General features: G+C 40.5%; 1 protein-coding gene across 1 annotated transcript in view; it reads left to right on the plus strand.

The window, feature by feature from the left end:
• Positions 1-16903, plus strand: part of NSMCE2 (NSE2 (MMS21) homolog, SMC5-SMC6 complex SUMO ligase) — a 224569-nt gene that overhangs the window by 204974 nt on the left and 2692 nt on the right. Inside the window, exons 5-6 of the mRNA XM_063299683.1 lie at positions 10256-10359; positions 11243-11349. Coding sequence (XP_063155753.1) covers positions 10256-10359; positions 11243-11349 — 211 coding nt within the window. The remainder of the gene's footprint in view (positions 1-10255; positions 10360-11242; positions 11350-16903) is intronic.

The following is a 16903-nucleotide window of genomic DNA, read 5'->3' on the forward strand; positions in this document are numbered from 1 at the left end:
ATGCTGTGAAAGGTGGGAGGGAGGGAGGGAGGGAGGAGACAACTAGCAGCAAGGTAGATGGACTTGATTAAAGCAGCAATGGGTGCTTTGTTGGGAGACCTCAAGGGCCAGGTTAGGGCAAATCATCCTGGAGAAGGTCTGACTATGCACTAACAGTTGAAACTAACTTGATGGCATATAATGAATCAATGTCACTTAGACTGGAGGATGCCACACTCCTCACAATAAAGCAGTGTTTTCTCACTGGTGGAGTCAGAACAGACATCAAATGTTTCAGTAAATGAGATTGCACTTACACAACCCATGACAGAAGTAATCCTAATATATTCTGAACCAACCATGGAAACAGTGGCTTCAGTTTTCCAGAAACTATCAGACGTGACTGAGAAGTTGGATAGGCTTTGCTACTTCCTGAACTAGTGAATGGGGAGAAACCGGACATCAGCAGAAGATTTTTTTAAGCTGCTGAATGATAAACCTATGGGGTCTCAGAGAGAGGACTTGGTGGAGCAAGATCATTTTACTACTCGGACCCAAAGACTATTAAATGCATGGGTCTTATTACTGTCACAATTCTATTCATGAAATCTAGTATCATCAATAAAAGAAGGTGGTCCTTCTGAAAAGCATTTGCATATTCATTATGTCAACTTCTATACTTTCAGTTGTCTCAAATAGATCTAAAAGAGGTAGAATGGCTTCTGAGAGAAAAAGTGCAGAATTTTATTAAAGTCTATGGTTTTTGTTTTATATTGTACATAGTTGCTTTTTGTTCTACAAGTCTTCAAGTCAGTCTTGACTCTGGTGACTGACTACACAAGACCCTGTGACTGTTTTTCTGTTATTATGGTTTTAATTTTAAATCTACTTGTGAGCCACCTGGAGTCCTTTTGGATTGGGGCAGGTTATAAATACTGTCAAATCAATCAATAATATCTAATATCCCTCTAATGCTTTTTAAAATGAGAGTATTTCCTTTCAATTATAACCATGTTTTTCTTTTTCTTTTTTTAACATAAGAACTTTATTAATTTTTCAAAGTAGAGTTAAAATACAAAATATAGAGTATAGGAAAGCTGGAGCATAGAACTAAAGAAAAAAGAAAAAACTATAACAGTACAAGCAGATAGAAAATAGAAACGGAAAGTGACTTCCGACTTTCTCCACTACAGATATAAGTAAATTTGCAAATGTAATCTCTTACCATTAAACCTTAGTAACATTGCTATCAAAACAAACCATTTAATCACTAAAACCCAAAATCAAAGCTTCATTTTTTTCTGACACAAGCAAGTAATCTAAAAGTGGTTGCCAAGTAGAAATAAATCCAGAAAGAGTATTTTCTCTTATTGAAGCTGCTAACTTAGCCATTTGGGCCAAATCCATTAATTTAATAATCCAATCTTCCACTGTAGGTAATGGTGAATCCATCATTATGCATATAAAAGTCTTGCTGCTGTAATCATACATAAAAGCAAAGTCCCATATTGTTTCTCTAGCAACGTCTCCATCAAACCCAAGAGAGACAGTTCTGGTGTTTTTTGTAAGTCCACTTTGAGGATCTTTTGAATAATAGTACATATTTGGTCCCAAAATTTTTAGCCTTCTCACAGGTCCACCAAAGATGATAAAAAGTTCCTTCACTCTGTAAACATTTTCAACAAACATTCATTACACCATTATACATTTTTAGGAACTTCTCAGGGGTTAAATACCAACAATACATCATTTTATAAAAAATCTTAAGTTGTAATTCAAAGTAAATTTCAAACCTTTGTTCCACATGTTTTCCCATTGCTCCAACATAATATTATATCCAAAATTCTTAGCCCACTTACTCATACATTCTTTGACATATTCATCTTCCAAATTCATCTGTAACAACATTTTATACATCTTTGTAATAACATGTTCATCGTTCGTACAAAGTTCCATTTCAAACTGAGTTGTTTCATTAAATTTAAAGTTCTTTTTATCCACTTTAAAACGTTCTAACAATTGCACATAAGTAAACCAATGACATGTAAAACCTTCCAACTTTAACAGTTCCCTTGATTTAAGTTTTGGTTCACCCTCTTCAAAATTTAACAAATCTTTGTAATTTAACCAACTTGTTCCTCCTGCATTTTCTCTTCTAACAAATGCTTCTTGAGGTGACAACCACAATGGTACATTAGGAGACAATCTTACTTTGTCCCAGACCCTCAGTATGGCACTCCTGACAAAATGATTTTTAAAGTCCTTATTAACTTTAACTTTATCATACCACAAGTGGGCGTGCCACCTGAATCTCAATTCATGTCCTTCAAGTTGCAATAACTTCTTATTCTTCAAAGTTATCTATTCCTTCATCCAAAGCAAACAACAAGCATCAAAATACAATTTTAAATTAGGCAAACCCAAACCTCCTCATTCTGGCATCTTGTAACAAATTATATTTAATTCTTGGTTTCTTGCCTTGCCAAATGAATTTCAAAATATCTCTCTGCCATTGTTTAAATGGTAAATCTGTCGACAAAATTGGCATGGTCTGAAAAAGAAATAACATCCTAGGCAAAACATTTGTCTTAATCACAGATATTCTCCCCATGAGAGACAACTGTAATTTTTCCCATCTTAACAGATCTTTTTTCACATCATTCCAAATTTTAACATAGTTATTCTGAAACAACATACTGTTCTTAGTTGACAAAGTCACCCCCAGATATCTAACCTTTTTTTCAGTCTTGAAACCCGTCTTACCCATCAGCAATTCTTGATTGGACAAAGTCATATTTTTAGTTAACACTTTTGTTTTTTGTTTATTTACTTTAAGACCCACCAATGACCCGAATTCTTTTAGTTTCTTCATCAGATGTTCCACAGTATCCAAAGGGTCCTGTAATATCAAAACTATATCATCAGCAAAAGCCCTCAGTTTAAAAACCTCTTGTTTAAACTTTAAGCCTTTTATTTGTTCGTCTATTCTAATGTCTCTATTAAAAACTTCCAAAACCAAAATAAAGAGCAGAGGTGACAAAGGGCATCCTTGTCTTGTTCCTTTTTGTATATGACATGATTCAATTAACGCATCATTCACAATGATGTTTGCCTTCTGAGGTGTGTAAATTGACTTAATTCCCTGGCTAAAATGTTCTCAAAGTCCATAATTTCCAAGACTTTAAACATAAAACTCTAATTCAGATTATTGAAGGCTTTTTCTGCATCTAAGAAGGTAATAGCCACCTGGCATTCATATGATATTTTAGATATTCTATAATGTCCAAAACAATTCTTACATTGTCTTTTAGCTGTCTTTTAGGTAGAGACCCACTGTAATGGTTGCCTATTCTAAAACACTATCAGACTCATGAGCAGGAATTCAAAGATATCTGATTTATTAAAGAATAATGCAGGATCACAGAGAAAGCTGAGAATGATAAAAGTGCGCCAAATACAAACTAAAAACCCTCGGTGCAAATGAGATCCCTCCCCCCGTAGAATCTTCCCAAGTTCACAATCCCAGGTGCTCCTAACGGCTTCTGATGGTCTGCGGGAAAAGGCCTTGAACAGAGCACATAACACAAACACATTCCATTGTAATGAACACAGATACAGAGCTTGGTACAAGGTTTCACAGCAGCTCCCTCCCAAACAGAAACGCGCATCAGCGCCATGGCATGTGAAACATTACGATGTATACTGTACATTGAAACAGTGAACATGACACCCACATTGATCATGGTGATAAGTTCTTGTAGAATTTTCTTCATTCTTTCAGCCAATACTGAAGCAAATATTTTATAGTCATTGTTCAGTGATGAAACTGATACTTTCAAATCTCTATTGAATGAAGAACTAGCTTGATTTCTTAGCAGACAGGAAAATCATCTATACAGGTGGGTCTCGATTAGTGCAGTTAATTAATCCCACAAAATGGTCTCATTGTTCGAATTTGCACTATTAAAAGTGCTATTGCTATGGAAAATATGGTAATTGCTTCCAGCTCAATGGAAATAGGCAATGAAAATGTTTAAACATAAATGTTTATATGTATATTAATGAAACACTACAGTAAAGAATTAAAAGAACATATTTATAATTTAAATTTATGGTTAACCAAGTCACAGAGTAGTTATAGAAAGCAAAATAGAAACAAAAAAAATCTACCATAGATTCAGGCATTCCAGCATCTTGTCTTATTTTAGTGTTGCTACGACCACATTCATGCTGTTCAATTACATCAAAATTTTACTCTAATGTAATAATCAGCCTCTTCTTTTTTAAACTTGAACTTGTTTTCCTCTGACGGAATCTTCCTTTTCTCCATTTTGCACACACCAAGATTAGCAGCATCTAAACCCCAACCATAACTGCCCGTGCACTAGCATCAACTGCGTACATGCTAGCCTTGTATTAACTGGGTTTTGGGTCACCTTAAATGCAACCTGGTATCAATTTACAATCTGCACTAAATCAAAAATGGCATTATTCAAACTCGCACTAATCACATCTAGCTGTAGCCATCTTTAATATGTATCCATGCAGGCATGGTCACACTTAAAAAATACTCCCTGTAATTGATAGAGGAAATACTGCATGGCCCAGATGACACTCCCCATGAAGCTGCTGCCACCATACATCTGTGATTAGTGTAACAGAAGGAAATGGCTATGAATGGATTAAATGGTTACAAAAGATTCCCGCTATCAAGACACTTCTAGCGTGGAAAACAACCTTGAGGACTCTTGACCATTGCTGAATTCTTCTCACGCAGCTTCTTACTGTGATGAGTTTCACAACAACCCTGTGCTGTGCTCCATGTTAGAGGAAGAATCCTGAAAAAGTGAAGCTGTAGCTCAAGCCTTCAGTGAATCAGTCCGTTGTCTTTTTCTGAAAAGAAGAAACTTCTGAAGTTAGAACATCAGAATGACTGCTGGAAGTGTCCAAAACTGGTGGAGAATTGGCAAAGCAGAATAGAATGGGATGATTACGTCCCATTAACTGAAAATCATACTTCTCCTGATATAGCCTTAAATTATTTCATGTTCAGTTTGCAATCAGCTACTTCCACAAGCACTATTTCCAGTCCATCCTGTATTAGTACATTTGATTTTTATTTCCTGTTTGAATAACTTTGCATTTGTCTCTCTCAGATTTACTCACAGCCCATTTCTTCATTCCATCATGGTAATTTTATTTCTGCCCTCTATGGCAGTAACTATCTCATCCAATTTTGTATCAACTGCAGATTTAGAGTTTTCCCATCTCATCCAAATCATTAATGAACATACGGAAGAGTCAGAGATACGGGACTGACCCTTGTGGCAGCCCACTTGATGCCTCTCTTCAGTTTTGATGAGGAACCATTGAGATGTTTGAGGAGGGTGTTTGAACCAGCTACGTCATGCCATCAAAGCCACACTTAACTAACGTAGAAATCATGGGATACGCTAATTCAAAGTAAAGAGGAACTCTTTGCCAGTGTTTCTGTCAATCTCAAGTTTCTATCCTGCCCCTTCATTTTCTCCTTCACAATGCCTTGCTGAAACACATATTTTAAAATACTTTTCATCAAATAATCCAGTTCTCCTCTCAAAATAAGAAGGGAGAGCAGAACAGTAACTTTTAAATCAGCATTTTGTTTAGTCTCTTGCAACAAAAACAGTGAAGAATCTTGTGGCACCATAAAGATTAGCACATTTATTATGGCATTTGTTATCATGGCTCATAGTCCCCTTCATCAGACACATGGAGGGAGTGTGATTGGTGAAAACTGATACAACAATAAATTTGTAATAAATAATAAATCCTTAATTTTAGTTCACCATAACAAATTGTGGCAAGTTCTTAGTGGTATGGGGATACCAAGTCATCTTGTATGCCTCCTGAAGAATCTGTATAACGACCAAGTAGCAACAGTAAGAACAGACCACGGAACAACAGACTGGTTTAAGATTGGGAAAGGAGTACGGCAGGGCTGTATCCTCTCACCCTACCTATTCAACTTGTACGCAGAACACATCATGCGACAAGCTGGCCTTGAGGAATCCAAGGCTGGAGTTAAAATCTCTGGAAGAAACATTAACAATCTCAGATATGCAGATGATACCACTTTGATGGCTGAAAGTGAAGAGGAACTGAGGAGCCTTATGATGAAGGTGAAAGAAGAAAGTGCAAAAGCTGGTTTGCAGCTAAACCTCAAAAAAACCAAGATTATGGCAACCAGCTTGATTGATAACTGGCAAATAGAGGGAGAAAATGTAGAAGCAGTGAAAGACTTTGTATTCCTAGGTGCGAAGATTACTGCAGATGCTGACTGCAGTCAGGAAATCAGAAGACGCTTAATCCTTGGAAGAAGAGCAATGAAAAATCTCGATAAAATAGTTAAGAGCAGAGACATCACACTGACAACAAAGGTCCGCATAGTTAAAGCAATGGTGTTCCCCGTAGTAACATATGGCTGCGAGAGCTGGACCATAAGGAAGGCTGAGCGAAGGAAGATAGATGCTTTTGAACTGTGGTGTTGGAGGAAAATTCTGAGAGTGCCTTGGACTGCAAGAAGATCAAACCAGTCCATCCTCCAGGAAATAAAGCCAGACTGCTCACTTGAGGGAATGATATTAAAGGCCAAACTGAAATACTTTGGCCACATAATGAGAAGACAGGACACCCTGGAGAAGATGCTGATGCTAGGGAGAGTGGAAGGCAAAAGGAAGAGGGGCCGACCAAGGGCAAGGTGGATGGATGATATTCTAGAGGTGACGGAATCGTCCCTGAGGGAGCTGGGGGTGTTGACGACCGACAGGAAGCTCTGGCGTGGGCTGGTCCATGAAGTCACGAAGAGTCGGAAGCGACTAAACGAATAAACAACAAAATTTTAGTTCTAGGCTGCTCCTGTATTATTTCTGACGTTTTCCTATGTTTATAAGAGCCTTATTAAAGAAGGACAGTCAGCACTATACACAGATAAATAACTTTCCTCTAATCCTTTGCACATCTCCAGAAATAATTTTCTTTATCATCAATTCATTGAAAAGATATTTCCTGTTTTTCTGTACCATACATTCAGTATTGCTCTACAAATCCTATATAAAAATTGAAAATGTGGCACTGTTCAGAAGTTACACAAAAGACAGCTGTCTACAAGGAAAAAAATACAATCCTGAAAAACCCTTTTCATGTACATAATCTTTTCCCCATATCATTCATCTGTCTGATGTTGATAATATGCACATGCTAATGTTTAGAACATCTGCTTTAGACACAGGAACTTATTTAGGAGAACTGTACCACTAAGACAACAAGTGTGCTGTGTATTCCTCTTGAATATTTATGGCAACAGATGCCTTAATAAGGTGAAATTGCTACTTTTCTCTCCTTAGGCTATTTAAGACAATTTAAACACTTCAATTCATGCTTTGATTGCAAGCGGTCCCAGTTTCCATATCTAGTACTTTCAGTTAACCTGATTTATGGTTGGAGGTTCAGAGAAGATACTTGCTTTAAAAAAATCCACTGGCCTAAGCATATAATACTGACTCAGGTGTGTGGGACTATAGTTCCCATCATCTATTACCTATTGTAAAGGGAGCTGCAGCCTCACATGTATGGAGGGCACCAGGTTGTGGAAGGCTAGGTTATATAGTCTATAAAGCAGGTTCATCGTGTGTACAAAGATGTTCAAAGTCTGATTGCTTAATATATTACACATAGTAAAACTGGGTGGGGGCCACTTGGAGGAGGTCTGTGCCTGCAGTCGCTTGGGGAATATTACAGAGAGCTGCTTTCCACCTCTGGTTTTTGTGAAATAGAGCAACCTCCAAGGTAAGGTCACGGGCCACCTTCTGCAGCACAGGCCACCTTCTGCAGCACCTCTGCCACCATATTCATGTGCTCCCAGTGCATGAGTCATTGCTGTCCATTGCAGAGGGAGGGAGGAACATGAGCCTTCCTTGGCCATCAGTACTGTGATATGGCGAAGAAAAAATGCCTCCTTTGTGGACCTGCCTGCGTTTTAAGGTCTTGACGAGGTCTTAACCCTGTTCAAGTTTTAGATTAATATAGAACTTTCTTCTGAAGCTGCTCAGTCGATTCTTCCTTTTCCTAATGCATTGACAGTAAGTGATAACAGCACCCACGCACCCAATTTTCTATTCTGCTGACTAATTTATGAATGCTTTATCTTGTATTAGTTCATTTTTATCTTGACCTTCTTCTAAGCAGCTCATCCTGGAATAACAGGTTTCCTCTTTCTTTCCCCTAAATATTGTAACACCAGCATTCTCCAGCCTGTTCCTTTCAGTTGAACTGTGGCTGGGAACCCCCACATAGCTCTATTGGCTAGGAATTTGGAAGGTGCTCTCTTTATATTTGGAGGGTACCCGTGTTGGGGAACACTGTCTTAGGCCCTCACTGTGAGAAAGAGTAGGCTGAAGACTCTAGTGTTAAGCTCCTATTGAGTAAGCCCTACTTGGCCAGGTTCCCATCATTGAGCTTTTCAATCACCATGGCTGGATGGATTCACATGACAAACTAAGCTGAAACCAAACAAACCATATGATAGTTCAACATGATCTGTGAAGCTAGCAGCAGACCAGGTTCATGGGGTCCAGGGTATATGAACTCAGACCTCCCCTACCTTTTGTTTTGTTTTGAGAAGAGTTAGAGTCACTAGGATGTTGGCATCCTGAACATATCTTGGATCCTCTTTGAGCACTGGAATTGTTTGCTGTTTGAATGCAATCTCTATGGACACTTGGGTAGCCTAGCCAGCATTCAGCTGTATGTTTGTTTCTGAAATGTTTTGGTCTAGTGACTTAAAAAGAAGTAGAGAAACAGATTTCATTTGGCACAAGAGAAAAGAGGATGAACAGCATTACATAACAGCCATGATGCTGTTCCATTCTATTATACCAGCTAAGCCCACCTCCTCACATATACACACATCCTGCTCCCGCAGAGCAACAGAGCTGTATTCTGCAGATCCAATTTTTGTTTGCTTTTCTGCTTTGACAGATGGAAGGAGTTAAGCTGGAGCAACAAACCATGGCACTACATAGAAATAGCTTGATTCATCAACTGCATGAATCATCCCAAATTTGCAGCCCCCATTATAAGACCAAATTAATTTGGGAAGGCTTGCGGTGGAAGTATGATCTTGGTAGTGCTGGAGGTAAACGCTGGAGCTTCGTTTCTGACAGCCTTAATTCAAAGCTGTCCCACATACACACCCCCTCTAGTATTGTCCAGCCTTGCAAATTAACCCACAGAAGAAACTGCACTCACAGATCCACATACACCATTTTTCCTACTGGTCCATTTTTCCTTACCCATCTATCCTGTGTCTTTGGGATATACTGAGAATGTAAAAAGAGGTATTCCTCTCTCTCTTAGTTCACAAAAATGTCTTTGTTGGATTGCTTTACATAGACTTATTTAATACGTTATAGATCACTAGCCTGGGCTATATAAATTATTATTAACTTAAAGTTCAGGGCAAGGTGCATGAAACATCAGCTTATATCGGAAATGCTCTGTTGACATTCCATAGCCATGAAACATATGTGGGATATCTGTCCACCTACCTTTAATAGCAATGGCAATAAAGTTGGATAGGAATGTTTTGTACTCCTGTAAGTCAGACCAGAAAAATAGATGATAATACCAGCCAGATGTTATGGCAGTGGGACAGAAGGGCTCCCTCTTTTTCAGATACTCCATCAAAGTATTTGACTCAGTCTTGAGATATGCAGCCTCAACAGCTACACATAGACAATGCTGGAGAAGGCTCTTTGGTTTGTCTATCACTGCCAAGAATGGAGAAATGTTGTAAAGTAATCTTTAAGTCTAGTTCAACTCCTAGGGTTATGGATGTGCCCATCTAATATTCCCGACAGCAGTACTGAAGTGGTTTACCAATGCCTTCTTTCAGGATTTGGGGGTGGGGGGAGGTATGGGGGGATGATCTAGTCCAGTGTTTCTCAACCATGGCAACTTTAAGATGGGTGGACTTCAACTCCCAGAATTCCACAGCCAGCTGGGGAATTCTGGGAGTTGAAGTCCACCCATCTTAGAGTTGTCACGGTTGAGAAACACTGATCTAGTCTAACCTACAGATCTGGGAGCTCCTCATGGTCTCCAGTCCAAGTACTAACAAGGCCTGGCCTTGCCATATGTTCCAACAATGATGGTTTTTAAAAACAAACTTAAGATTTGCATCCACAACAGCCTACCTGATGCATCATTGGCACTTCTCCCTTCTCTCATACTGCAGTTGGGGTCCAGCCAGACTCCGAAGGAAGACCAGCCCTTGAGCAAATCGATGAGGATATTGCTGTGACGCAAAGTCAGATGAAATTTATCTGCCCCATCACACAGGTAGGTAATACACCTAGGTAGCAGAGAGGAAATGATGATAGTTAGAGAGGGCATGTCCACAACTGTATTCTGCTCACATTCTGCAGCTTGAAATCATGTGCAGAAGGTTACATGCACATACAGTGTGTCTATTATTTAATTTGGTGCTTATTCATAGTTTTGGCTCAGGTCTGCAGTGAAAATGTTAAAGGGGAGTATTACTTTTTCTGTATTAAAAGCATTTTAGGTGAGAAATGGTTTGCAAACTGGTTTTCTTCTGGCACAATGCCACCAGTTTGTGCAGTATAGTTTGGAAGCAAGTCAGAAAAACTGGTGAGGTTGCAAACTAAATGGGTACAATGCCCAATAGACAATTGAACACAGATGTTATGATCTGATGTGATCCACCTTGTTTGTTTGCTTTCTACCTTATTTATTCAGTAAATATATTTCTGGTGGTCCACTAATATTTTGCAAGACAAGAGTGAACTTATTTGTCTTAAGCAATCTTGAGCATGTGCTCTTTTTTAAGAATGTTGAAAGATGCCTTGCTAGTTTGGACTCAGGTCCTATCATCCTTGCGGGAATCCTAATCTTTTTTAAGTGCTTACATTTTATTTTCCTTTTCTTCCTTCTGTTCTTTTAAACCTTGACTAAGCCATCCTTTTATTTGTCCTGGCCTTCCTTGGAGCAAAGGCTTGTCTATATTTCCACATATGATAGAAAATCAATTGCAAATTACTTCATTCATCAGCAACATTATATCATAGTCATAATAATAAGCAGCAGCAGTTATAGTTGTCAATTAATGGGATTTAATTTATGGAGCTGCAACAATAATTGCGGCCATTGCCAGGTTGTTGATGTGAATGATCAGTTGTGCTGCCCAATAATTTTATTGCAGGAGGAAATGATGAAACCAGTTAGGAATAAAATCTGCGGGCACGCCTATGAGGAAAAAGCCATCTTGGAACATATCTGGCGCAGAGACCAACATAACAAAAGAGTCAAGTAAGCAATCCTGAGTGTTGGTGGGGAAGGGGGAATCTTGTTCAACTTGGAAAGGTAAAAGGCAGAATGTAAGACTTCACAATGTTCTGGCTTGGAAGCAAACCCAAGACCAGATCGGTATTTGAAAGAATGGGATGTGGGTAGTTTTTGCTATTACATTTTCTCATAAAAAACATTGTGCAGAGTGGTAATTGAAGAATGCATTTGATTACACTTCCATAACAGCAGCCGCTGTTATGGAAATGGGAGCAGAGAGTTCCTGTGTTCCTTGGTTCTTTTAATAGGCTCTACTCCAGCACTTTCAGATGTGCCGGATTGATTATTATGTGCCATCCAATTGACTCCAACCACACACATAGACCTTCTTCAGGATAATCAGTCTCCAACCTAGTCCTTCAAGTCTTCCAACGGCGCACCAATCGCCACTGTAATTGAATCCATCCAGCTTCTTGCTGTTTGTCCTCTTTTCTTTCCTTCTACTTTTCCCAGCACTGTAGACTTTTCCAGAGAGCTAGGTCCTCATGTAATGTGTGCAGAATAGGACAACTGGAGCTTGGTTATTCGGGCCTTCAGTGAGAACTCTGGATTGCAACTCTGCTTATCCCCAGCTACCACAGTTGGTAACAGGGATTGTAATCTGATACATCTAGAGCAGTGTTTCTTAACCTTGGCAGGTTTAAGATGTATGGACTTCAACTCCCAAAATTCCCCAGCCAGCATGGCTGGCTGGGGAATTCAGGGAGTTGAAGTCCACACATCTTAAGCCTGCCAAGGTTGAGAAACACTAATCTAGAGGAACTAGAATGGAGAAGACAACTTTCTTCTTATGTGCTTACCTATCTTGGATGTCTGATAACAGTAGTATAAATAATCAGATGTCAGTTGGAGAAAGAAACAACCCTTTAAAGTATTAGTCCTGGGGATATATTGTTAGCCATAGTGCAAACCTGTTTGGAACGGGGATGAGAAATCTACTACAGAAGCATACCATCCTGTTTCCTAGTTCTACTTTCAATTGTAAGGTATGGGTTCCCTTACCTTAAACAATAGTTTAAGTGGCAATATTATTTGGTACCTGGGAAGCATAAGATTGTCACCTTTCATTCCTTCACCCACCTGCCTGTCCGTGGCAGGTGCTGCAGCATGTAATTTCTCTCTCAAGGTATAATTAACACCAAGTACAATATTAAGATGAGTCAAGCAAGGATCCAGATGAAATATCCACACTACAGAGTTATAACAGGCTCTGTTCTGACTAGTTTGCTGGATTGCCTTTGGCAACTTAGAGCATAAAAAGAGCTATGCTGGATCAGGCCACTGGCCTGTCTTGTCCAGCCTTCTGTGTTTCAGAGCAATTAACCAGAAGCATTCAAGAAGTTCCAAGACATAGATATGAAAGTGGTAGCCTTCCTCCATTGTGGTTCCCCAGCAACTGGTTTCTAAGTTTTGCTACTCAAAGTTCAGGAAGTGGCAAACAGCCATCATTCTGATTGTCCGTGAATTTGTACTGTCCTTTTTTCACACCATCTGAATTGGTGGCCAGTCTGGTACATGGCAGTAGAAAGCTGGAATATAAGAAGGAAATGTTCTTGCTCAGCTGGCTGTCTGCTTGTACCTAAATTTCTAGGAAAGGGAACATTTAACAATATGCAGGCTGAGTACCTAGATCTGTGAACAGCAGGGAAACTTATCATCTAAGCTCTGTTTGTATTAGATGCCTGAACTTGATTTTAATTTCTTCTCAACAGACTCCAGACCTCAACCCACACTGTTCATGAGCACCCCTTTATCTCCCCCAAGAGATCCCTTTCCAATTTCTTAGTTTCAGAATGCAGAAGAGCATCTAAGCCACTGTCCGAATTCACAGATGACACAGTCTGGTTGCTTAGCCCACAGTTGGCTGGGTTCACACGTTGCCCAGTGCCATAGCCAGGGTCTACAAATCACATGGTGAGGTTCACCTAAGATGACCAATCAAAACTAGATGATGATCTAGTGCAACATGTAATCCCAGCCCAGTCCAGAGTGGCCAATCCTTTTTACTACCTTGGTGATCGACCGTATCATTTTGCTGTTTGAGATCCACTGATGGTGTGTCAGGAAGGAAATAGCTGTTTTTCAGATTTCCAGAAGTCCTGCTGTATGTCTGATTAACAGCAATACATAAAGTAGTATGTTAGAGTCACCAGATGAGTCCCTGATTATGGCTGCTTTGCTGAACCAACCTTTGGTAACCTGCACTCTCTCCGTGTTTTACAAACTTGGCAACTTTAAGACCCATGCTGGCTGGGGAATTCTGGGAGTTGAAGTCCACATGTCTTAAAGTTGCCAAGTTTGAGAAACGCTTCTCTAGATAAAGAATTGGCACAGCATCCTTCCACATTGTGAGGCTAGTTTCATAGATTACTCTCAGCAAGGTTTAAACACATGCTCATGGATATATTCAGAATTATTGCTGGTAGTATACTCTTTGTGGTTAAATCTTTGTGTTTAAGCCAATGGCTCCTTTGAGGCCCTCCTTAAGTGACCCCCCCAACACCCCCCTCCCCGTTGCTGTTTTGGGAGCCGAGAATAATTGCTGAGCAGCAGAAGTACCGGCCCGCCTGTGTCATACAGCTCCCTTTTGACCGGAGGCTTTCAAGGCACTTTAACAGAATTAATTAATCTGGGCAAAAACATGTGCCAGATAAATAATAATTATCTTCACCTCTTTGTAGATTGGGAGAAACAAACCCCAAACTGTGAGACTCTGCGGTTTGCCCGAGGCAAACACAGCACTCTGGAGACACAGCACCCGAGAACTGCCTTTGTCGGTCTGAGGCAAATGCCTTCCCAGACTCTGGTGCTGCCTGCGGAGAGAAGGGCCTCGGAGTGGCTGCGGCTGAGTCCTTCTCTGCACTCCTTGGCCCCTGCGCTGCCAAGGCTGGGAATTGGGGCCTGAGAACAGGTTTTATCAAAACGACTTGCAGAGGGCATAGCTGCAGCACAAGCAGTTTGAAAATGGGGAGGGAACACGTGGCAGGGAGCATTAATATCCATATCTCATGGTGTGGGAGAGCAAGACCCCTGGCTTCATCGCACTTGCCATCTTTTATGGATTTTATTGTAATTTATTTGATTGGTATGAGCTGCTTGAACGGGCAACATACAAGTTTAGTAAATCATCATCATCATCATCATCATCTCCCCCCACCCCATGTCCTTCCACCATTTCAAGACACATCTGATTTGAAATGGGGCTTCCAGCCCATCTCTATCCCTCTTCAGCCCCTTCTCTGAGAAATGGGGAGAAAGGAAAATACAGGGAGTCCTTGAGTTGTGACCACTCGTTCAGTAGCCATTCAAAACAACGGCGCTGAATGAGGGCGACTTCCAACTGGTCTGCAAAGTTGCGGCTGTCGCAGCATCCCCACAGTCACGTGATCACAACCCAGGCCCCCAAGTGCCCAGCTCGTGATTGTGATGTTGCAGCAAGCTGCAGTCATGTGATTGCCATTTGCAAACCTCCCTGCCCACTTCCCACAAGCAAAGTCAGTGGGGAAGCCGGCAGGGAAGGTCGCAAGTCAGGTTTAGTGGGCCGTAAGTCACTCCCGCCACTTTTCCTCCTGAGGAGCCCCACTAAGGAGTACCTCCCAATGCTCCGTAGTACGTGCCCGCTTGTAGTACCCCCAGCCTGTTTACAGCCCTTGCTGGCCTGCCCATGCTCCCCAGCACCTGCCCACAACACCCCTCCCCATGATACCCATGCACCCCCCCATGTCTCTTACCTGGGACTCTCGCCTCTTCCAGCTTAGCACCTTGTGCGGTCCTAGGGCTACGGCAGCAACTGGTATTGTCGTCACTAAACAATTTGATGTCATGCTTTACAACCGCATTGCTTAGTGACAGCAATCCTGGTCCCAATTGCCATCATAACCTGAGGACTACCTATAATGTTTCCTATAAACAGAGGAAAAACTCTAATGTACCTACTTCCCTCTTGTCAAGAGATAATTTCTTCCTAAGGATTATGGGACTTGTAGGGTGGTTTTTTTTAAAAAAAAAATCAAGGCCTCATGGTCACGCAAGAAGAAATGGTCCACTGTTTATTATTTCCAGTAATTGCCAAAAGAAGAGCCGAGGGATGGGCAACTGGGCCATTCAGATGTTTTGGACTGTAATTCTCCTCAGCCTTTGCCAACTTGGCCATTGGTTGGGGATTATAAGAGCTATAATCCAGAGTATTTGCTTGGGTTACCTGTAACTCCTGCTTGTTACTCCTTCCCCAAAGGAAAGCTTTCTAAGATGGAGAAAATGGATGGGGAAATAGTAGGGTTTTTTTTTAATGAGTGTAATTTTTTTGAGAGGTACATGGCAAATGTTCAAAAAGATCTTTTTCAAGTATTTGACTGAAAGGGTAGAAAAGCCAAAATCGTCTTTTGACCTATTCCTCTTGCATCTGAGCCATCTGGTATAGGGAATGGTAGTACTGTAGCTGGTTTTACTTGGGTGTGGGGGGGATTTGAGCTTGGGGCTTTTACATATTCAGCTCTACATTATAACACAGTGTCCCCATCATGATGCCCTGCAGCTTCAGCTCCCAGAATCCCTAGCCAGCAGCTAATGAAAGGCTGTGAAAGGCACCAGAGTATAGAAACTTACAATATAGCGGGGTGGTTTGCCATTGCCTTCTATTATACATACATTCATATATCTGGAAGAACAAGAGAGCGAGAATAGACTGTTTTCTCTTTGGCACCTGCATCAAACTGAATCTCCAAGCAAGAGTCTCAACAAGTTTTCTTTAAGAAGATTTATTGAGATGAAAGGAATGGCGTTTTAAGAATTTCAACAACTGAACTATTTCTCATTTGGAACCAATTTATCACCTCATATGTTTGGGCAGAGATGTTTTTAGTTTCTTTATAATATCCTTCCTCTGATGTGGTAGGGAGGTGGACTTTTCACTGATAACGAAGAGGCTCATTGCAGGCTGTTTACACAATAGTCTCCTGAATCTTTATTAGGAACCAGCTGTTGTATCAAGCTTCACACCAAGCAGAGCAGCAAATCTCAAGTCTTCAGACACATTCAGGAAGTTGCTTATAATAGAAGAGAGTATCTGTGGCTCAGGGTTGAACTGTGGAGTCCTTGGTGCTCTCTAGACTTAGTTGTTTGCTTGCAGACGTTTCATGACCCAACTAGACATCAGCATCACTGCTAATGCTAGTGCTTGTTCCATTACCTAGTTGGGTAATGAAACGTCTGCAAGCAAACAACCAAGCTCAGAGAGCACCAAGGACTCCTAAGCTGTTTATAGTTGAAGCTTGCATACATGATATGGGAAGATAATTTGATTAATTGCAGACAAGATAGAAGCTATCTGTAGGTGGTCCCAAGGTTATACAAGACAAGACTTCAATGAATTCCACATTATACAAGGAATGTTAAACAGAGAGGCTGCCACGTTTGTGCATGTGCAAAATGGCCGCCACTGTTTTGCGCACATACAAACATGTCAGCCAACCTTTGTTATGACTTGACTGAGAAGGAGTCAAGTCAATACGCCAACTCA

Source organism: Candoia aspera, chromosome 3 (assembly GCF_035149785.1).
Source record: "Candoia aspera isolate rCanAsp1 chromosome 3, rCanAsp1.hap2, whole genome shotgun sequence".
Lineage (NCBI taxonomy): Eukaryota > Metazoa > Chordata > Lepidosauria > Squamata > Boidae > Candoia > Candoia aspera.